Here is a 22,685-nt window from a genome sequence, read left to right as displayed (position 1 = left end):
TGGGCCTTGGGCCTTGAGTTAATCTCTCAGTTTCTCTGAGCACTTTCAGCACCCCAAGGCCCAACTTGAGATAATAGTTGCAGCACCAGCAAACAGCGGCTGAGCCAGCATCAGCTGAGTGCCAGCTCTGTGCTCTGTGCTCTGTGCTCCTAGGGCTGGGACAACAGGGAAGAGATCTCTCAAAGAGGCTCAGGCTTAGGGAGTCTGTGCACCTGGGATAGAATTCCCAGCTCAGCTTCATACAAGCTGTTAGGTGAACTTTGAGCTTCCCTTTCTCTCACCTTAAAATAACACTTATTTGTCCCATACATGGTTATGAAGAGCAAGTGAGCTCATGCTTAGAAAGCACATAAATGCTCAAAATAGAAACAAGCCAACTGAAATGGCTCTTGGCTTCTTATCCAGGAGACAGGATCTTTGAGTTGAGACCCCAATGGTTATGTGGTCTAACTGTCTGTACAGCCCAGCAAACACTGCGAACATCTGTGTATGTGTAGAATGTTTGCATATAGGAAGAAATGTCAAGTGCCAGTTCCTGTAAGTCAGCATCTTGTGAATTACAGGAACTCAGAACAGGGAGCCCGCTTGAGGACTGGCAAGTTGGGAAAGGCTTTGAGGAGCTGGTGTGCTTTGAACAATGGGTGAGGCTGAGAATCTAGACAGGAGAGGGAACAGCATTTTGATGGGAATAGCATGTGGGTTAGAGCTAGGGTTACCATGTGTGGGTTAGGATGAGAGTGTGTAAAACTCAAGGGTGCATATGCACTGGATGTTTGGAGAACAGAAAGCACAAGGTCTTTGTGGGAAAGTTCTATAGCTAGATTTAAGTAGGCCAGGGCTTGAGGGATCAGGAAGTGAAATCCACACGGAGCTTGTGCATATTGGAGAATCATTAATGAGCTTTGAGTAGTGTGTGACTGGCTTGGGACAGCTGGTGGAAGGTCTGGTTTTGGAAGCTTTCTGGACTTTCCAAGGGAGATGTGTTGGAGGTCAGAGAGGTGGGGAGGTTGGGAGTCAGTGATGTGTGTGAGTTCACTTCCAGGCCACAGTAACATTAGTTGCAATGAAAAGTAAAACCCAGGGATAAGGCTGTTAACAAAGGAAGGGCCTACAGGAGGAGGCGATGATAAACAGTTGGAATAGGAGAAGGGAGGGGAAGAAAAAGTCCCTGGAGGTTCAGAGCCTGGGTGTCTTGGGTGATGGTATTGCTGACAAAATAGAGAAGTCCAGGAGGGGAAATGGTTTGGATGGGAAGAGGAGGAGTCCAGCTGTCACTGTGTTGAGCAAGAGGTTCCAAGAGCACTTGCTTTCGACTGGAGCTGTCATTCAGCCAGAAATGTGGGGCTGGGATTCGGGAGTGTCCCCAGAGTCGAGGTGGGCCCCTGGTAGTTTGTGCAGGGACAGTGGTAGTAGGACCGGGCAGGCTTCCTAAGACTGTGCAGAGGGGTGCTGAGGTTCTGAGAGGAACTTGGGTCCAGACATGTAGGTTAGGTGGGTGGTTGAAGAGGTCCAACAAGGAGCAGGAGAAGGGCTTGAGGGAGAGGGTAAAAGGATGGGGTACAGTCCTAAGGAGCCCTTCAGCTGTGGATTTGAGGAGTGGAAGGACTCTAATAAGGCCAGAGATATAGCTAGAGGATGTTGCGTATGACCTTGGGGTGGCCCATTTGTGCCCTGTGTGGGAGCAGGGAGTAAGGAGTTAAGGAGTGAGCTGGTGGTGACAACACAGTTGTTGGTGTAGCCTTGTTTCAAAGATTGGCTGTGATAAGGGCTGGACTGAATGTGCCGTGTGTGTGAGAGTGTGTGTGTGTGTGTGTGTGTGTGTGTGTAATTTTTGGTTTAGGGGCCCAGGTGTGCAGTAAACAGGAGACAGAAACTAGTGGGGCAGGGGTCGGGCTCACAGCAAGGACTGACTGACCCCAGAAGTGCCCCAGAGAGCGGGGACAGGGTCACACTCGAGGTGTGCAGGGGAAGGACGAGGAGGGAGCTTACGCTGGCCGCCTGCCATCTCTTTCATGGAGGAGCGAAGTCATGGGTGAGCACAAGCGGGTGAAGCCGTTGGGGGCTCAGAGTGATGGGAAAGGTTTGGAACAGCTGCTGTGGGAAGGCAACTGGGAATCTGCTGCCGCAGCCAAATACCAGACAGCTAGGCTGGGCAGGAGGTATGGAGGGCGCTGCAGTGGTTTTTCTGCACTCTGCAGTGTTCAGTGATTTCTCCACCTACTTTCTGCAGTCTTGAGGTAGAAACAGGAAGCAGGTGGGGGTGTGACCCAGGGCCAGATAGCCAAGGTGGCAGGAGTGACTAGGAGCCTTGTAGACATAGCTGGCCCTGGCCCAGCCTGGGAGCTTGATGGACAAGGCCAAGGAGGCTGGCAGGGAGTCAGGGACCCTGAAGCCCTTGCATGAGTCATGGAAAAGGCTTGGGGGAGTGATTAGGGGCAAAAAAGTGTCAACTTTAGGTCCAAGGTGTCCTGAGATGGAAGGCGGCTGTGAGCGAGAGAGGTTTGGAGCCATGGGAGTTGAGGAGCTAGAAGTCTGAGTTCTGACAGCAGAGACACAGCTGTCAGCAGGCAGGGAGGACACAGTGGCTGATAGCATCCTGAAGGATGTGCATACCCTTGGGGAAGGGGTGTGCATGGCTAGTTCTTCCTTTTTAAGAGCTAACATACTTATAGTGGCACTGGAGAACAAGTATCGGATGAATCCCTTTTCCTGACTCCAAATTCCAGCAGGGAAAAGATGAAGTTTGCACTCAGGAGCTCCTGTCAGTTCAGGCATGGATAGTACCAGTCTTAGGGGACAGCGTGGAGACCTGGGGGTGGGGTGGGGCTGGCCCCCAGGGACCTAAGCTGAGCACAGCAGAGCAGAGTAGAACAGAGTGGTGCAGCTCTGCATGCAGTGTGCTCTGGGTGTGGGGATAGGGTGGAGTGTGTGAGGGGCTGGTGGCTGTGGCAGGAGGTAGCAGGGAGGCTTTGGAGGTCCCAGGTGTTGGAGGACTGAAGGCTTCAGCAGGACAAACAGTGTTAGAGTCATCATCCTGGGTGGCCTTGTCGCGTAGTGGAGAAGACTCACCCAGGGTTCCTGTGCAGGTACAGGTGAGGCATCCCCTGCTGGAGTTCTTAGATCACAGCAGTGCCTAGTTCCTAACTTTGATCTCTTCCCCCAGTCTGTTTCTAGCACTTACGATTCCCTCAATAGGAGGGGTGGGCTGGCTTAGGCACTGGAGTTGGGTAGACCAGAAGCTCCTTGCTCGAGACTGCTCTTGGAGGCTGGGTTGGGCTCCTGCAGACAGCTCTGGTGTTTAACCTGTGCTTCTGCCTGTGTTGCATCCTCACGCTGACAGGGGCTACTCAGCAGCAGGCGGGCCGGGTAGGTGTGTGTGCACGCCTTGTGTGCCCCTCTTCCGGAGGGCCACGTCTGAGCATGCTCTGTGAAGTTGGTTCGTGGCCCTGGTGTGTTTGGTGGCTTCAGTGACCTGAGCTGCTGCGTGCGTGGCCTCCGTCGCTCAGTCTTTCTGGCCTGTGACTGCTGGTGTGGGGGTGGGGGAGGGTGGCTGGGGTTTGGGTAAAGCAGGTGTAGAGATCTCTGTCCTCTCTCTTTTACTCCCAGGGGATGCAGGCTAAGGTCACCCCATCCCTCTGTTATGTGTTGGGGGTTGAACAGGGCGGGAGAAGGAGGGATAGGAAGTTAAACACCTAGGAAATAGACAGGAGCTGAGACCTCATGGAGAAGGGCACTTGTTGGCAGGTTTGGGAGGGTCTTGGAGGGTGTGACCCTGGAGAGTATGAAGAAAGTGTTGGGGTTTCAGGTGCGTTCTTCTGGGGCTCCGGGCCCCCTGACCCTGAAGGAAGTAGAGGAGCTGGAGCAGCTGACCCAGCAGCTGATGCAGGACATGGAACAACCTCAGAGGCAGAACGTGGCTGTGAACGGTGAGTCTCCCACCTGCCCCAGGAGACACTGCCCTGTTAATGGTGCCTGGGGCTTAAGTCCCAGATCTCTTCCTCCAATTTTCTGTGGCCTTCCCAGAGTCCTGTGGCTGTTGCCATCAGCCTCTAGCACGAGCGCAGCCTGCGGTCCGTGCCCTTGGACAGCTGTTCCACATCACCTGCTTCACCTGCCACCAGTGTGAGCAGCAGCTTCAGGGACAGCAGTTCTACAGCCTGGAGGGGGCACCATATTGTGAGGGCTGCTACACTGTGAGTGATCCGGATGGGCACCAAGCCCCGGGGATGGGGCGGTGACCTCCAGAAGCTGGCCGTTAGGCCCAGTTTCCCACCAGTGTACTGCTGCCTCCTCAGGACACCCTGGAAAAGTGCCACACCTGTGGACAGCCCATCACAGACCGCATGCTGAGAGCCACGGGCAAAGCCTACCACCCGCACTGCTTTACCTGTGTGGTCTGCGCCTGCCCCCTGGAGGGCACATCTTTCATTGTGGACCAGGCCAACAGGCCCCACTGCGTCCCTGACTACCACAAGTGAGGACTTTGGGCTCTCCTCTGTCTTTTATCCTGCTTTGTCTGGTAGCAGGCCGCCCCCAGATCCCAGGAGTCCCAGACCCCTGGTCTTGCTTTCTGGCCCCATGTCCTCCTGCCTTGACTCTAGGGAAGGGCTTATCTGGATTTAGATGTGTGGTGGCCTCAGGCCCAGGTGGTTGTGCTGCTGTCTTGCATCCCTGGACTCCTTACTGAGGCCCGTCTGGGTGGGTCCAGTTCCCTGTGGTATAAGCTAGAATGACTGTTTCAGAAGCAGGCTGGTTCTACAGTTCCTTTGGAGTTCAGTCTTTTTGGAGTACCAGTTTCTCATTAAAAGCAGTAAAGCTTATAGGCTGTTCAGGTCCTCAGGATGACTGAGAACTTTTAGCTAAAGGGTGGGCCAGGAAAGCTGCAGTCTGCCCCCCTACTTGGGTGGTGCATCTTCGGGATATGTTTTCAGACTTGTTCCTGGGATGGCATGGGCTCCATGTCCCTATGCATTGTGTGGGGGTTAGCGAAGAAGCACCTGCATGCAGAGGGTGCAGGAGGGATACCTTGTATGAGAGGTGGAGCAGTGGGAAGGTGAGGGGAGAGGCAGGAAGTTCCCTGTAAGGCTGGCTACAGCACTTTGTCTTAGGCCTCCTCCTGAGCTTTCTCTACCTAGACCTGTGGGACATGGAGGTCTGCTGAGTGGCTGGACAGCCTCAGCCTCATTCCCCTTTGCTCTCCAGTGGGGAGAAGCTTGAGGTGCCTGACCCCACATCCTGCTCTCTGCCCCTCCCAGGCAGTATGCCCCAAGGTGCTCTGTCTGCACGGAGCCCATTATGCCGGAGCCTGGCCGAGATGAGACCGTGCGAGTGGTTGCTCTGGACAAGAATTTCCACATGAAGTGTTACAAGTGTGAGGTCAGCTGCCCTTCGGCTCCCGGGTGCTCACTTTGAGTCTTGGACAAAACTAAGAAAGGGACTGGCCAGTGTGAGGGAAGCGCATCGCTTTACTGTGGAGTGGGATGGGGGGCAGTTGGTGAGGTTATGGAGCAAGGTCAGACTGGGGTTAAGATAGGATTGGAGAACCCCAAAGGCTCATCGGGGTGGTGGGCATTGGGTACTTATTTGAAGACAGTATACCAACCCCTGCCCACTGCAGGAGAGGCATAGTGGCTGGGAAGACACGCGTGACCAGGACTCCAGCTCTGAGCCATCTGGGGCGAGTGGCCTTTGTAACTCGGAGATAGAACCCTAGGACAGAAGGGTAGAGCAGGGACCTTCCAGGCCAGTGAACCTCTTACTCTTCCTTCTCACTAGGACTGTGGGAAGCCTTTGTCAGTTGAGGCGGACGACAATGGCTGCTTTCCCTTGGACGGCCATGTGCTTTGTCGGAAGTGCCACACAGCAAGAGCTCAGACCTGAGTGAGGGCTTCTTCCAGACCGCAAGTCCTCTCCCCGTCATGGACCACCCACACAGATCAGTCCTCGCCTCTACTTGCCCTGCCTTCCTCCATTCCAAACCCTCCCTGGTATCTCAAGTGCCCTGACCCAGGGCCCCAGCATAGCCTGCCCAGCGTGCAGGGAGTACCCGCCCACTGTCCGCCAGGTCCCCACCCGAGGGGGCACCAATTTAGTGCTGCTGCTTTCACTGCGCAACAACGCCCTTGGCTGGCCCTGAGCAGCCTCCGTACTCTGCTTTCTGAGGGTCAGGAGATGCCTTGATCCTCCGGGACCCTGGACACCCACCCTGCCCGCACCGCCGGGTAGTGGCTACAGCTACAGATTAAACCTTGTTTTCCAGAATTTTCCATAGTTGGCTCAGTGTCTACAGCCCTTGGAGCAGAGAGAGGAATAAAATGATCAGGGGTAGGGATGAAAACTCAGTTCTTGTTTATTTACAAAAATATATATGTATATGTATATATATTAAATCATCCCCCACCACCCACCTGCCCATAATTTCCTTGACTTACACCCCTACCTCCCTTTTTAAAACAAAGAGGCTCCCTCCTGGGCCTGGAGGCTCAGTCCTGGAAGAGTGGGTAGGGGCAGCACCAATAGCCTACATCTCGTAAGTCAAGGCAGGGCCTGGGGAGTGACCATGGCCCTGCCCTTGCTCCCTGGGGAGTGGAAGGGGAGAGCTGAGGTGTCTCCTCTGGAGATAATCTCTCAGTCCTTAAATCCCTGAATACTGCAAAGAATGCGCTTCTGGTGCCCGGGCAGAGTGATTCCCATCTGCGTCAGGTCCCTGTAGAAAGGAAGGAAGGCCCTTGAGGCTGAAGGTTGGACCCCAGACCCCCTCTCACCCAAGTCACTCCAGCTCCAGGTCCGCACTCAGCTGTCAGCTCCAGCACACATTCCATGGTGTCCAGCCCAGCTGAGTGGAAGTGCAGGAGGTAGCGCTTCATGCGGATGGACTCCAGCCACTCAGAGACGCTTCGATAAGGGATTCCATCTGAGCCGCTCAGGCTGGGCAGCCGGAGAGTCACCCTGTCGGGAGGAGGCTGAGTTGGCTATCTGCAGACACAGGCCTGGTTGGCTTTGGCCTTGATATCAGCAGTGGCCAGTGAAGCTGGGTACCCAAGCAGAGAGCTTGTGGAGTGAGCTGGCCATTGTCTGGACCCACTTCCTGGCTGGTTTCCTGGTGTGCTTAACCACTGCTCACAGTCTTCCTATGTGGACAGATCTAGGGAAGGTGGCTGCCCTGGGTGTCCCTAACAGAAGTTGATCGTAGACCATCAGAGATGAGTGTATGCCTGGCTGAGAGGAAGCTGGGGGCAGGAGGCAGAGGCCCTGCAGCTGGGTGTGGTCCTGCCCTTTCCAGGGTGGCCCCTGCATCCAAAGAGCAGCCCCAACTTGCCACCTTCAACCCCTTCTGTTATTCTTGCACTCTTGACACTTACAACACAATGAATGTTCCTGTACTAAAGCCAGCCAGAGCCAAAAACCATTAGCAAAGTAAATCTGCTGGGGGAAAAATATCCAACATTCCAGAAAGATTAGCACATGCAGTCTCCCAGCATATAAGGGAGTTGTGCTCCAAAAGAGATTCAGAAGTTGGAACTCAGAGCATGTTTTCTCCCAGACAAGGTTATATATGGTGGTTTGATACTGGGGCCAGGAAGCCTTGCTGGTTTACCCGATAAAGCACTTGAAACACAGCCTTACCTGGCTCCCCTGCCTTTCTTGTTCTGCCACTCGTGCTCTACATTCGGGTTCTGCTTTTGGTAAAATGCAGTTTTGACCGTATCCCTTCCTCTCAGGAACAGTTCTGAGAGGTGGGTCAGCAATTCTCTGCACTCAGGAAGCCCAATCTGAGAGGTGCTTCTCTGTGCTGAGTCCCGCTGCTTCCCTAGACTGCTAGCTTCAGCCTAGACTGGATGCTGCCCTCATCTTACAGCATCTGCAGTTTGCCACCCTCGGTTCCCCCAGACTGGCTCTGTCATAGGAGAGCCTTCCCCAGACCACTCAGGTTGCCCCTACTGTCCCCACCCCAGCCTCACTACCCAAGCTCCCTGAAGCAGGTACCAGACCCTAACCTTGCCATAGCTCCAGTGTTCAGCACAAAGACCATGCCAGTTGCAAGCACAAGGTCCTGAGTTTGATCCCTGGTACCAAAAATACAAATACAAAAACAAAAAAAACCAAACACCAGTAGGTACTCCAGAATTTGTTGAATATGTGAACCTCTGCTCCACCAGTAAGGATATTTCCATAGGAAGGGGATGCATACCAAACCCCAGACTGGGCCAAAAATGTGGCTCTGGCCATAATACAGTGTAGTGGCTCCAGGACAGGTCCCAAGTTGAATAGGCAGATTGGTGTCTGGCTGTAGCTTTCTGCAATGTGGGTAATCCAGAACGGGCCTCTCCCCTTCACAGTGGAGGTGCATCTGGGTGCACTCCATCTCAGTGTGCTTCCAGATCTGGTCTCGAATTTCCCTGTTCTTTCCCAGTGAGGTTACCTGGGATCAAAGTTGGCAATGGTCCTCAGGGAGTAAGGGTCGGCAAGCAGTTTCTCCAGACGTCCCTGCAGCTGGGCGAAGGTGGGCCGACGAGCACGATCATATGCCCAGCAGTCCTTCATGAATTCATACAGAGCAGCAGGGCAGTCCACAGGAGGGGGCAGCCGGTACCCATCCTCAATACTTTTCATTACCTACAGTGGGGACAGGTCATTCACGAGGGTCGGAAACCCACTTGGAGGCCCAGGAGAAAACAACAGTCTCACAGTCATTGCCATGAGCCTCCAAAACAACCCTGACCAGGGTGGGAGGAGGTAAAAAGAACAAAGTGTGAGGTTATAGGAGTGCAGAAAGATGGACCAGGATAAAACAGAAAGCGAACATGGAATGGATCTGGGGGGAGATGAGGTTTGAGTGAGGGATTCTACGGGGAGGAATTTCCAGACTTACCTCTTGATTGCTCATATCCCCATAGGGCTTGTCCCCAAAGCTCAGCACCTCCCACATCACAATCCCAAAGCTCCACACATCGCTGGCTGTGGTGAAGATCCGCTGGGCAATGGCTTCAGGGGCTGTCCAACGGATGGGAATCTTTCCCCCCTAAGAAGGCACAGGATAGACAAATGACACGTGATAGGTGAAAAGTTACTGTGGGCAAGGGACAGGTTATTGGGCCCACACAAGCATGAGTTCTTGTGTACATGTGCAACTGTATGATGGCATCCAACCATGGCATTCATTCTAACCTGGGTTTCATAGGTGCCACCAAAGTCATCCAAAAGGCGCGTCAGGCCAAAGTCGGACACCTTGCAGCACAGGTTCTGATTCACCAAGATGTTCCTGGCAGCCAGGTCCCGGTGGACGTAATTGTGGTCACTGAGGTAGTTCATGCCGGATGCTATGCCATGTAGCATGGCCACCAGCTGCCCAGGGCCCAGCTGTTCTTCCCGATCCTGCAGCACCATGAGTGAGTCAGGGGATAGGCAGCTCTCCTCCCAAGAATCAGGGCTCCATGGTGCAATCCTCTCCTCAGCTGGTTTTTTGTGCCCCTTACCTTAAGGAAGGCATCCAGGGCTCCATTTTCCATAAACTCTATGATGATCATGATGGGCTTTCCTGGGACACAAAGTGCCTGTTGTCAGTCTTCCTGTCCTTGGCAGTATACCCTCCACTTCCAGTGGGTGGGCTCACTCCTTCCCTTGTACTCTCCCCCCACCTCATCGAGACGCTGCTCATACTCTTTGTGATGACGCCTTCCAGATGCAGAATGTGTGGATGGTTGAACTGGCCCATGATAGTGGCCTCTCGAAGGAAGTTCCACCACTGGCCATCTGGGGATGTGTCTTTTAAGGTCTTAATGGCTACAGTCTTGCAGTCTTGGTGGGGGAGGCTCAGGGTCCCTCGATAAACTTCCCCAAACTCTCCTGTGTAGAAAGAAAACAGGGCTGTGGCCTAATGCACCACCAGGCTACCCTAGGATCAGACATTGACCCCCTCGAGTCCTCTAGCCCTCTCCACTCGAGCAACAGAAGAATGGGGTGCCTTCCTGGGATAGGACTTGGGCATCTTTCTTGAGGAAAGGACACTGCAGAACCAGCATAAGTTCTGCAACCTGACCTCTACTATATTCCATAGGTCACACAGCCTCCAGCTTAACACCAAGTCCTATCAAGCCTGGTCCTTTGTTTATAAAGGGCAGGTGGGCCCAGGGCTAGTGAACAACCGACGGGGAGGCTGACCCTTGCTGCCTCTCTTATGTGCGCTCCCTGATCATGGCTGAACTGGCTTGGCTGCACAGTTGGCACAGGCACTGCCAAGCTTTGTTCTCTGCTCAGATCCATTTCCTCCTGTGACCCAAGGGATCAGGGCAGCCCAAGGACCCTGGGCCCTTGATTGGGTGGAATGCTGGCCTTGTGAGGCTCTGAATGTCTTCCACTTTTGGGAGTCATCTGAGATCAGCCAGAGCCATTCAGCAACATATCTATGTTCAGAGAGGATGCATTTGACACTCTTTCAGAAACCCCATAGACACAGATCAATGTGTGTAGGAAGCAGGGGCTGCTCCAGGGCACCTATGTGGGGTTTTTATTATGAACCCCAGCAATTCAAGAGGGCATGGGGTAAAGCATGTGAGAACTCTTCTGGAGCTCCAGGGCTAGAGGAGAGGCCAGTTGGGCTCCCCAGGGAAGGCCAGAAGGTAGGGGTCTGTTGGGGGCTCTGTGTTGCCACACAGAGGGACCAGCAGTGTTATGCAGTAGGGCTCACCTTCCCCTATGACAGTGTCTACCATCAGCCAGTCTGGGTCTAGCTCCTGGGTGAAGTCGAGGGCTCCCTGTGCAGGGTCTTCATAGGCCTGGAGGTCCACGTAGGGCTTTAGCCACAGCTTGTCTTCTGGGGAGAACAAGGGGTGGGGTTCAGCCACAGCAGCACCCACTTCAGGGCCCAGGCATGTGGGGGATGAGGAGGAATTGCTGGCAGCTGTGCTCACTCTTCTGCACACTTGTCTGCTCTAGGAGGCAAGCTCTGCTTTGGCTCAAGAGGGAGAAGGTCTCCATTCTTATCAATGAAGCCTCCACATCCCAGCCTTTCTCTCTGTCTGTGCTCCATGCTCCTCTGTCCTCACTCTCCAATGTCCAGAGCAGGGCCAAGGAGGAAATTCCCTGCTTGAGTTACCCAATCTTCCTGTGGCTCATGACCCATACTGGGTCCCTGTGCCCCTAAGTCAGTCACAGCTCATTGGATTCCAGATGAGCGCCCCCGCACCTCCAGCCTCTTGGAAGACCACGTATATCATTCCACTTCCTTCAGGGCTGTCTAATGAGATGTCAGACAGGAAACCCATATGTCTCAGAAGACAACAGTCCCCCTCCTGCCAGGCCTCAGCCAGGGGCCACAGACCTAGCCACTAGAGTTGGGGGAGTCTCCCCGGAGTCTCTCAGGGTGACCTGCAGCAACACCAACAGCTAGCAGATAATTGCATCAGAGCCACTGATGGGCTATTAGGGCAGAGTTAATTAACCAAAGTTAATTAGGTGGCAAGACACAAGAGGCCTAGGGACAGCAAACCCAGCCTGCACCCCCAGAGTTGACTTAGCAATACGGGTCCCTTGATCGCTTTCCTGTGCAACACATAATCAGACACACACACAAACACACACACATGCACACACTCACGAAGAACACTGTGGTGCCTGGCTCACCCCGATCTACATTGGTGATGCGGTCCCGCTGTCTCTGTTGCTGTTGCCGATGGCCTCGTCTGTGGGGTAGGGCAGCTTCCTTAGGGACCCAGGACCATCTCAGTGGCCCAGTGGGCTGTAGCTGAATTTCCACCAGAAACAACTGGGGCTGGGTATGCAGGATGGGTGTGGGGAGTTTTGGTAGGGCACAGGAAGGGCTACAGTGGGGACATTTGCCCAGGCAAGGGGACCCAGGTTGGGTAGGGGGGAAGGGGGCAGGACCCTGCACCTCGAACGGCCGATGTAAATTCCAAGCAGCAGAGCCACACCAAGCAGCAGCCCAAAGATGATGGCCACAATCTCTCCTCCAGTCAGGCTCCTGGAAGCTGTAGGGATGGGGATCAGGAAGCCTAGGAACTCACAGCCCATAAGGGTGACAAGTTAAAAGTCAGGGTTCTGGGTACCCCCAGGGTCAGGTCTCTCAGTGGGTACCAGGTACAAGGTCTATCCCCTGTGCCAGGGAGATGGGTGTGTGTGCAGGCATGTATGAATGCAGTGTGCATATGGGTGGAGAGAGGAAACGTCACTAACTGGAGTAGGAGAGGAGGTCCTTCTGCAGGACAAGAGTGGTTGGCAGAACAAGGAGAAACCCACCTGGAGGTGGACTCGTCCGAAATTCGTGGTCAGGAGAGAAAGGGCCAGGGCCCAGTGGGGTCAGTGTGCGCACTCTGACAATGTAGGTGGTATCTGGTTGCAGCTTTGTCAGCAGGACCCTAGGCTCTAGAACCATTTGGTGCCATTCTTCGTCCTGTGGGTGGGACTTATGTTAACTGGGTTGTGCTGAGCAAGGCCAGGGTGGAGGTGAAGGAGCACATGGAGAAAGGCTGCATAATGTGGTAAAGACAGGGTTCTTTGTATACTTTTGTGGTGGGTGCCTCCCCCACACTCCAGGCTAGGAATGTCATCGTGTGTCCAGGCTCGGACACAGACGATCTCCACCCTTCCTTGGTAGCATCCTGACCTGGTTTAGCACATGAAGCTCATAGCTCAGGTTCCCCCCTGGGCTGCGGTGCCGAGACCCTGCCCAGGTCAGCTCCAGCTGCCTTGGTTCTTTCTTCACCAGCTTCAGAGACAAGCCGGAGGTCGACTCTGGGAATCCACAAAAACAGAGTTGGTTTTGGAAGAAAAGAGAGGGAATAACTTAAGTAGCATTTCAACCACTTCCTGCCCATCTGTGGTCCCTGGGGTCTAAGGCCCTCTGCTTGTACCAGGTGCCTACCTGCCTGGCCCATGTTGATGCTGAGGGAGGTGCTGGCTGGACTGGAACTGCTCAGCCCAGACACTCCATTTTGGGATTTAATATCAAAGGTGTAGTTGGCATAGGGTTCAAGGCCATCGACTTTCACAGCAGGTGTGGTGAGCTCCCTGGCCCCTGGGAGAAGGCGCACGCCTGTCCCACAGGGCTGGCAGGACCCCCCATCTTGTGCTGTGCCCCGACACTGCAAACATTCCACACTGTATCGGACATCCTGGCGTCCCCCCATATCGGTGGGGGGTTCCCAACTCAGGGAGAGCTGAGTCCCTGATACAGAGAAGCTCAGGTTTCGGGGAGCTGATGGGGGCCCTGGAGGAGAAGAAGAGCCATTAGTAGGTGCCAGCTTTACCCTCATCCAAGCTACTGAACTATCTCACCCCGTCACCCCAATTCCGGAAGTCCCCAAAGGTCTCAACAGGAGAGTTGACTTCCGCTGAAGAGAAAGCAGTGAAACCACATTTCTGCATTCTCCCGAGAGCAAGAGCCAGGGGAGCAGCTACAAGGAATCATCTGACACCCTGGACCATATCCAATATCTGATAAGATCTGGAAAATTAGGGCTCAGCAGAGGTCCAGCACCTGCTCCTAGACCTCCAGGCCCTGCCCCTTGTACTCACGGGTGCACGCCTCCTGCTGGCCCTCCCCAGGGGCTCGGTAGTGGCCGCTCTCACAGGTACAGACAGTGGCCCCCTCGGCATCTGCTGTGCTGTGGTGGGGGCACTTGAGGCAGAAGGGTGTGCCCGCGTCTATGCGGTAGGAGCCTTGAGGGCAGGCTGGAGAGAGAAAGCAGCCCAGTCATGGTTTCGAACCCTTCCCTCTTTCCACTCCATCCAGCACACCGGGAACATCTCTGCATAGTTGTTCTCAGGGTTCTTGGGCACTCAAAACCTGCACGAGAAGGAGTGTCGGCACCCTTCCCTGCTTGGCACCCAAGAGGGCTTCCTGAGTGGTCCCAGGAGTCCGATCACCTCCTTCCTTACCAGTGCATCCCACGCCGCCACTGACTTCCTCATAGCCAGGCTTGCAGAGGCACCGGCCTACGGGCACCAACCACTCGCCGTCGGGGCTGCAGTGCATGCGCGGTGCACCTGAGGGCCCAGCGCTGACTTGAGCATGCGGCAGGCAAGTCCCCGCCACTTCGATCAACCCGGCGGGTCCAGGAAGCGTGTCAGGGAATTGGGCCAAGCCATGCACGGTTTCAGGACAGCGCTGGTAGAACACCCGTACAGACACCAAGGCTACACAGGCACCCGGATTGTGGAAGGCAAGGTAGAGGCCACGGCGGGTCAGGCGGCCCAAGGAACAGCGCTCCACGTTCAACTTCACTGAGCCAGATGCGAGGTCTCGGATGGTGAAGCTCTGGTCTGCAGCCACCGTGGTTACCTGGAAGGAAGGTGAGGCGGACAGGTGGGAAGTCATGTTTCACTCCCACACATAACAGAAGTGGCTATTTGCTTAACACAGATTGAGCACCCTTATCCGAAAGTCCAAAATCTGAAAAGCTTCGAAGTCTGAAACTTTCAGTGTCCACCTGATGCCACAAATGGAAAATTCCACGCCTGACCTGATGTGACTGGACACAGTAAAAATGCAGGTGCACTAAGAACATTTTGTAAAATCACCTTCCAGCTACGTGTATAAGGTGTGTATGAAATATAAATAAATTTTATGTTTAAAATTGGGTTTCATCCCAGGCTGGGGATTTAGCTCAGTGGTTCGCTGCCTGACTGGAAAGCACAAGGTTCCGAGTTCTTCCCCAGCACCAGAAAGAAAAAGAAAAAAAAAAAAAGAATTGGGTCTCATCTTCCAAACATCTCAATCTGCATATGCAAATATTCCAAAGTCTGAAATAATCAGAAGCACTTCTGATAGCAAGCACTTTGGATAAGGGATACTTGTACCTTACAATTTACACAACCACAACTGGAGAGCTTATGTGTAAGGTATCAGGTGGAGCATTTTGTCTGTGTTACATTAGTCCATGCAATGATCTTATGAGAGGCAGGATACCTTATCATCTCTATTAGCAGATGAGAAAGCTAAGCCTAAGAGAAACTAGAGACCTCATAGGAGATCACACAGCTATGACATGATGGGGCTAGGACTGGAATCCCAGGAAGTGAAACTTTATAATCCATAAAATTTCCACTATTAGGAGATGTTCTTAACTCTGCTGCAGTGATCAGTTATAGAGTGTGTTGTCATTAATTTATGGCTAATAGTAAACTTTACAACATTTGTTCTTTGGATAGAAATGAGAAGCACATTCCATAGTAATATGCTCCTGATTGTTTTGCATTTCTGTGTTTCCTGAGTAAGAAAAGGATGACATTACAGATTGCTGGCAGGGAATTGCACTACTATAAAACTCTAGCTGCAAAACTCATGGGATGTGTTGCAAAGGAATACTGTATCATGGTGGCTGACAGAAAAAGTGTCACTGCGTCGGCACCACACTTCCTTCCTTTGCCATGGTATCTGGTTATCTCAATGCAAGCAGGCAAAAAAGCCTTCAGGACAGACAAGGCTGGCCTCATTGTCATTATTTTTTGATGAGAACCCAAAGCTTGGAGCCCTCAGCAGGTATAACAGAGAGACACTCAAATCTAGCCTTTCTGGTTTCTACTCCCACATTCTTTTCATGATTCTACAACTGCACTCCCTTACTGTCTCCGCCACCTTCTTTATTTTCTTAGATGAGCAGGGTCATGGTCAGGAGCCCGGCAGGGATCAGTGTCAGCACCATGATGACACAGAGTGGCAGCACCTTTTGGAACAAGGGCCGCCGCAGCTGGATGCCCACATCATGGTCGCTCTCCATGTACAGAAGGTTGAAGGTCTCCTTGCAGCCCAGAGGCCCAGCTCCTCTAGGGAAACTCTTGCAATCGCGCACAGTGAATTGCAGCTCTACGTGCACCCGCGAAGCCTCCTCTCCTCGGTAGATCCAGTTGGAGCGAAGCCAGTGGTCAGTGTCTCCTTTTTCCTGCAGTGGGCAGTCCTGGTACATGTACAGGGGTGTCTCCTTCAGCATCTGTTGCACCTCACTCCACTGTGGGAAGATAATCAGAATCAGAGACCTGAACTGCCTAATCTGATCCCTCAGCCCCAGGATAGTAGGTTAAGTGTTTAAGGTTGCAGCTATACTTGGACATGTGATAGTTAAAAAAATAACCCCTTAACCTAGCTAGCCCTCTGGTTCCTGCAGTTTGTCTACTCCAATCCCAACTCCAAGAGTACAAGCACCAGCTTTTACCCATTCATCAGAAGTGTCAGATACTCCAAAGGCAAAGCTCATTCACAAAACCTTTTTGTCTGTTTAGGCAGAGGAGGAGCTTTATTTTTGGAGGGCAAGAACAAGCACAGAACTCTCTCTACAGGGAACTCTCACCCTCTCCTTCCAGTTACAGCCATTAGCAAAATCAATAGGAACAGTTGGCTGGACTCCCACGTACTATCAGGTCTGTCCTCCTTAACTTCTTTTACATTAAAAGAATTTAAAAACCTAGTAATTAATGACAAGCACTAATATAGCACTTCCCACAGGCCAGTCACTGTTTTAAGCAATTTCTATGAGGAAGCAAGGTGGACCAACTAGCCTCATGGCCCAGTAACCTGCTCAGGTGTGAAGAGCAGAACTGTGAAGCCAGGTATTTCAGGCTCAAGTTTATGTTCTTAAAATCATTATGCTTCTTGTGTGCCAATTATACAGTGAAGAAATGAAGACAGAATAAACAGAATAAAAGTTTAAGTCCCCCCATTCTTCCACCATCCCAGAGGCAGCCACTCATACATAACCAGAGTTAAACTCTGCAGATTATTTTTAGTGCCTCCAGAGAAAAGTCTAAGGGCTTCTGAGCTGTGTTTTCAACATAAGTGAGATTATACCAGTGTTATTCTGTAAGACACTTTGTATTTTAACAAACAATGTCTTGGAAAGAAGTCTGTATGAGTATATAGAGACCTATCCATCTATAAAGAGTGTCCTGTTGTATGGATGTAATATAATCTATTCAATCATTCACCTATTGTTGGCCATTTAAGTAGCTTCTAGTATTTTTTTAGGAACACATACAGATTAATACAGATTTCTATGTAATTGCTCTATCAAAATGTGACACACTACACATTTTATAAGATATTGCTAAATTGTTCTCTGAAAGACTTCACCAATTTACAATTGCATCAACCAGGCAAGAGTGCTCATTGCTTAGAATTTCATTAACAGTGGTGTTATGGCTTGTGTTTTAGATGTCCCCCCAGTGCAGTCTTAGGTGGGGCTTTTTCAGAGGTGCCTGGATATGTGTGATGCTGGAACTGATTCATGGTGCAATGCTAGGCTCAAGGGCACTAGGATTATGGGTGTGAGTGCTACCTGTCCCAAGTAGCTTGGATAAGATGAGACAGAAAGAACTGTGGTCATTGCTTGTTGCTTTGCTATCTTCTGCCCACCATGAACCATTTCTCCTCTGTAATGCCTGTCTGCCATGCCACCCTGGAAGCCAGCCAATTATGGGCTGAAACCTCTATAAACTGTAAGAGCTAAATAAACTTTGTGTGTCGGGTATTTTATCACAGTAACAAAAACTGTAATTAAGACAAATGGATGTTAATGATCTTTTTACTTTTTGCCAATCCTATGATCAAGACAGCTTATCTTTTTTTTTTTTTTTGGATAGCTGTAAAGCTTTAAAAGCTTTAAAGTGCAGTAGGAGAATGTCAGGCACCATCAAATGCCAACTGGACAGGATTGAACAATCGGCAGCCTTATTGTAAGACAGCCTCAGCAACATAAGGCAAGAGTGTGTGGGGTACACTGTATGGCGTTGGAGTGCTTAGGGTTACAGTTATCCATGTGGTAATTACACTAAAGGACAGCTTATCATTTTAATTTACATTCTTTGAAGAGGCTGTGTGGTTCTTTTTTGTTCATTAATATGCTATTTGTATACAATATCTGCTTATAATGTCATGGGAAATATGAAATATATCTCTCAACCTGTTAACTGTATGATATGTTGAGTTTTTGTTTTTTAGAAATAGAAGAATGAGTCTTAGGAACAATGGAGGCTAAAAGTAGGAAGATATTTATTAATAGGAAAGCTCCTGAGGGGAAGGAGGGGTCCTGAGTAGGTAGCCCAAGGTCCCCACTTTATAGAGAAGTTTTATAGGGTGAAACCCATGTGGATACAATGTGGGCCACAGCCATGGACATCCAATAAGGTTACAAGTATAGTCACTTAGGTTGTGGTGGTCCAAATGGGAAGCAAGTCACGTAGCAATCATAGATGGAAAGAGTAAGTATTTTTTGCGGGGAGGTAGTGGGTCTATAGGTCTTTGGTCACGCCAAGGGTGGTCAATGTCTATCTATATTTTATTAAGCCCAGTTTTTTAAAGAAATATGTGGATGTGGTCATCTTGTCTTTATCTTGAGGCCTGGTTTTCAGTTAGTGTATATCTATGGTGTGTTTCACCTTTGTCCTGGCCCTGTCAAGGACTTAGCCCTATCTGAATGTCTATAGTATTTTTATCTAACTCATCAATCTATAATAATAATTTAGTCTGATTTCTGGTTATCATTCTACTATTCATTGGATGAGTTTTTACACGATATATACATTAATCATTTGCTTAATATGTATGTTTCAAATATTCTCTGCTATGGCACTTGTCAATGTTGTCTTTTATATACATTTAACATTTTTACATAATACGATTTGGGTTGTGTATTTTGCTTAGGAATTGTTCCCATTGTAAGGCTATAAACATCTGTCTTTTCTCTTAAAATTTTTGTAGGTTTGGTTTTTTGGTTTAGATTTTAATCTCCTTATAATTCATTTTGTGTGTTTGTGTATACAGTGTGGGAAGATGTCTTTACTTCCTCTTTTTTTTTTTTTTTTTTTTTTTAAACAGATCTCCAATTGTCAATTCAGTGACTAACTAGTTGATGCTTTCAGGGGCTCAGGACACCTGACCTCAAACATACTTCTCTGGTGCAGTGCATTTTGAGCTGATTATTCTGAGAAACAAGACTAGCTCTGTGAAGCAGTGCTTTGAGTAAAACAAATTTCCATCTCTGAAGGAAATCTACATTAGTAAGGCATTTTACATCAGTCAGAGACTTATCTGAACAGCGGGTAGCCTTTGTTTATTTACTTCTATGGGTTTGGCTTATCTCCCCACCCCCAACTTCTTTCCACACCTCTGGATGGCAAGAAGGCCTAAACCATCTGACCTTCCCTCCAGTTTTGTCTTCTGTAGACCTCCTGTAAGTACAAGTTTACTTAAAATAGTTTTGCTGTTAATTGATCTACTGCCAATTTCAAGTTTACTTAAAATAGTTTTGCTGTTAATTTATCTACTGCCAATTTCATAGGTTCAGTTAGTGAAACCAGAGTAGGTTTTTCTGTTCCCCTACATCACTTTCCACCATGATTTGCAATTTGGGTCACTATACTCCTTCCTTCCCTCCTTTCTTTCTTTCATTTTTTTGTATCAGGGATCAAACTCAGGACCTTATGCTTGCAAGGCAGGTGCTGGAACCACTGGGCTAAATCTCTGGCACTCTTTTTTCTTGAGACAGGGTCTCACTATGTAGGTCAGGCTGTCTTTGAACTCGCAGGCATCCTCCAGCCTCAGCCTCCTGAGTGCTAGGACTACAGGCGTGTGCCACATGCCCGGCCACATATATTCAATTTTTTTTTTCCAGTACTAGGGATCAAACTCAGGACCTTGTGCTTGCCAGGCAGGTGCAGCACCACTGAGTCACATCCCCAACCCTCATATTCAAATATTACATATGTGGAGATGTTTTTGGACTCTTCTGTTCCATGGACCTGATGATTCTTGTCAACACCACATATTTCAACTATTGCTGATGTTCTGATATCTGCTGGTAGGACGTGTCTACCATTTCTTCTTCAAGAAACATTCTCATTCCTTAAGCTTGCAAATTTTACAAAACATCCCAGTAATATTTTAAATGCTATTTCATAATGTGACAGAGCCTGTGGCCCCAAGACAGTTCACTTTCCCACAGCATTTACTCCACTACAGTGCACGGACCTTCCTGCCTACTCTCAGCTCTGTGGAAAGGCAAGAAAAAGCACCATTAATAAGAATTTTTGTAGTGTGGTGGGGCAGAAATATAAGTGCTGTTGAGGCACATATTTCCGCATTATGTTTGCAAGTTCAAAAATGGGGCAAGGGGTGTTAGTCAGCAAAGTGGCCATGGAAAGCACCTAGAGTCTGAGCCTGCAGGGAAGTCATGCTGAGTGGGGGAAGCTGAGTGGAGGAAGGCAGAGGCAGGGGGAGGTGGACAGGGTGGTGGGTGGTCAATCTGCAGCTCAGTAGCCAGATTGCCAGGGCTGCAGCTGGAGCCTGAGAAGCAGATGTTCCCAGCTGTAACTGCCTCTCCCAGTGCCAGCAGTGACAGATGGGGGAGAACCCACCCTCCAGGACCCGCATGAAGAATCTTTCACTCAGCACTCAGGCACTGCTGGCTGCTACACAGGGGGCATCCTGGGGAGCTTGGCTCTGAGTGTGTGTGTATTTGTGTGTGTTGAGGAGAAGGACAGGGACAAACAAGGTAGGGGGTGGGTGTGCAGCACTGCTGGATTTTTCTTCTTGCCTTGGGACTGCAAGGCTATTTTCTCAGCAAGATAGAGAAAGGGTCCTTCCTTTCTTTCTGGCCCAATTAGGGAAGAGCTATGTGGGTCGGGGCAGCAGGGGCCCGTGGGAGCCAGCAGATGGACCTGTATAGCCATTGTCGTGGGGTGATTAAGTGGTTTATGAGACGAGGCGCCTATTAGGGCTGGCCTAATCTCAGATTCTCTAAACAGCCACTCCTGCAGGATATATTATGGTTTAGTCTATTAACTATAATTACAGGCCACTCTGTGGTACAGCAGAGAATGAAGCCAGGACCCTCAGACCCAGAGGGAAGGAAGGACAGCAAGCAACTCTGACGCTAGAAAGGCCTGGGCTGAATTCTCAGGGACAGTAAGGAAGGCAATGCCTAGGGAGTAGGGTCCGGAACCAGCAAGTCTGTCCACTGAGGCAGCTCCGGAGGTTCTGTGGCCAGCTCTGCTGAGTAGCAGCAGGATGTACTCTGGACTTCTTGTCCAAATATGCTCTCTGGACCCACCCACAACTGACCTCTGCTCACTAGGTCTGAGGGACACCTGGGAGGGAAGGCACTTTGCACAGGCTCTCCATCCTCAAGCACTGTTATGGCGGTGCTCGGAGCCTACCTGGGAGATATGGACATGGTGCCAAGGGCTCGGCACCCCTGGGGAGCAGCTTTTAACATTCGAAGAATCTGAGGAGGGCTTTGGCTCTCCTCTCCAGCAAACAATTCCCACAAAGGATTTAGAACACACTTTTATGGGGTTCCCTGGCTCCCTGAAACCCACCCATGCACCTCCACTGGGATGAATGGAGTTGAGACCAAGAATGTTTCCAGTGTTTTCTCCCTTCCCGGCAAGGCTTGCTCCCTGGATGCTTGGCACTCTCCCCCCACCCACCCCCAGGAATATTCACCAGACAGCAGCCTGGGGGAGGAGTAGGGCATTCCCCCGTGGGATGCTTTCTGACCCCCCCCAACCTTATTCAGGAGGCACTGACTCAGCCTCCCCTCCCCCTCCAGGAGGAGACACTTCCAGTTTTTCCTGCTCTTTTCTGTTCCTCCACCCACCTCTCCGCCCCGATTCCCACTGGCCTTCACCCTAGAATCTCCCCAAATCCTTCCCCCCACACTTACCCCATCCTCTGGGGGATCCAGCAGCCAGCCCAGTTCTCCTTGTGCGGTGCTCGTGTCCATTAGAGTGACTGAGAGTGGGGGGAGAGGAGCCTGCCTGTCACCTTTGTGGGAGGAGGTAGCCGTGCAACCCACATTCCACACGCTGGGGCCCCAGCCCGGCTTCCACATCCTCTTCCTAACATCTTTGACATCCCCAGGCTTGGGAAGCAAGAGGGCAGCAAGGAGTGTGGAGCTCCAGGGATTACAGGGTTGGAAGAGTGTGGGGGAGCTGGGCAGAGGGAGGCAAGGGCTAGAGCGCTGGGCTCTGACCAAAGCCAAGTCAGGAAGCATGAGTCCAGCAGTCCCGGGAACAATTTCCACGCTTAGGCCCTGGGGAGGGTAGCAGGTGCAGCCAGGACCCCATCTCTTGCAGAGCTGCCCCGGGGTTGGTGGGAGAGCTCGGCCTCTGCCAGTCCTTGGCGGGACCCTGGAAAGTCGCAGTCTGACTTCCACTGTCAAAGGTCTGTGATTGGGGGCATGATGTGGGGGTGCAAAGCCCGACTCCGATTTTGGGAAGTGGAGGACGCAGGGTTGGAGAGGCCACGGGTTCCTCTAAGTATAGGTTTTGACTCCCCTCATCTGGGAGGTCCTGGATCTCGAGTCCTAACCTTTTCCCTCGATGGCAGGTCACCCTGTCCCTGGCCTAGGCTGGAAGAGGTGGCTCCCACCTCGAATTACAGAAGGGTCCGAACTCGCTGCCCGGGAATGAAGGGGCCCCAGGTGGCCGAGGATCGGCAGGGAATGTGCAGCTTCCTAGCAATAGTCAGGCACTCCTTTCCTCATGCAAAAATTGCTGGCCAGCAGGGATGGAGTGACTGACCCGCGAGACCAGCAGTTTGGGGTTAAAGAGCAAAGATCGGCCTGGCCAGTGGGAGAGCAGGAGGCCGGCGACGGGCGTAGGGCCTGCCCGGGTACGCGGCTCCCCAGGGGAGGGGAGAGGGTGGGCGGGCTGGCGGGGCTCGGTACCTTCCT

General features: G+C 51.4%; 2 protein-coding genes across 3 annotated transcripts in view; one reads left to right on the top strand and one right to left on the bottom strand.

The window, feature by feature from the left end:
- Zyx (zyxin) overlaps positions 1-6,426 on the top strand; it is a gene marked incomplete at its 5' end in the record, with an annotated part of 8,505 nt that extends 2,079 nt beyond the window's left edge. Inside the window, 5 exons of the mRNA XM_010607711.3 lie at positions 3,806-3,926; positions 4,024-4,193; positions 4,296-4,474; positions 5,256-5,376; positions 5,776-6,426. Of these exons, the coding sequence (XP_010606013.1) occupies positions 3,806-3,926; positions 4,024-4,193; positions 4,296-4,474; positions 5,256-5,376; positions 5,776-5,880 (696 nt within the window). The remainder of the gene's footprint in view (positions 1-3,805; positions 3,927-4,023; positions 4,194-4,295; positions 4,475-5,255; positions 5,377-5,775) is intronic.
- A 44-nt stretch (positions 6,427-6,470) lies between these two features.
- Positions 6,471-22,537, bottom strand: Epha1 (EPH receptor A1). 2 transcript variants are annotated; one of them, XM_010607660.3, is made up of 18 exons: positions 22,382-22,535; positions 21,675-21,742; positions 15,684-15,965; positions 13,897-14,299; positions 13,534-13,689; positions 12,881-13,225; positions 12,623-12,750; positions 12,256-12,409; positions 11,891-11,987; positions 11,623-11,681; positions 10,688-10,813; positions 9,661-9,846; positions 9,477-9,538; positions 9,169-9,375; positions 8,873-9,022; positions 8,423-8,616; positions 6,793-6,948; positions 6,472-6,706 (listed from the first exon to the last, which is right to left on the bottom strand). In XM_010607660.3, exons 2-18 carry the CDS (start codon positions 21,732-21,734, stop codon positions 6,628-6,630), a joined length of 2,844 nt encoding a protein of 947 aa, XP_010605962.1. In that variant the 5' UTR covers positions 21,735-21,742; positions 22,382-22,535; the 3' UTR covers positions 6,472-6,627. The 2 variants fall into 2 exon arrangements, with proteins under 2 accessions (XP_010605961.1, XP_010605962.1); XM_010607659.3 differs by having other exon boundaries at positions 6,471-6,706; positions 21,675-22,537.
- Between the last annotated feature and the right edge of the window lie 148 nt (positions 22,538-22,685).

The sequence above is a fragment of the Fukomys damarensis genome, unplaced genomic scaffold, assembly GCF_012274545.1.
Source record: "Fukomys damarensis isolate Sample0158 unplaced genomic scaffold, DMR_v1.0_HiC HiC_scaffold_16, whole genome shotgun sequence".
Classification (NCBI taxonomy): domain Eukaryota; kingdom Metazoa; phylum Chordata; class Mammalia; order Rodentia; family Bathyergidae; genus Fukomys; species Fukomys damarensis.
The sequence above is the reverse complement of the archived record's forward strand: the minus strand, read 5'-3'. Positions and strand labels throughout refer to the sequence as shown.

Coding starts and splice junctions, on each gene's coding strand:
- Epha1 (XM_010607659.3), bottom strand. CDS start 22,004: ATGCTTCCTGACTTGGCTTTGGTCAGAGCCCAGCGCTCTAGCCCTTGC. Junction 14,300..15,683: donor GGCGGCCCTTGTTCCAAAAG/GTGCTGCCACTC, acceptor CCTTCCTTCCAG/GTAACCACGGTGGCTGCAGA. Junction 11,988..12,255: donor TCGGACGAGTCCACCTCCAG/GTGGGTTTCTCC, acceptor CCATCCCTACAG/CTTCCAGGAGCCTGACTGGA.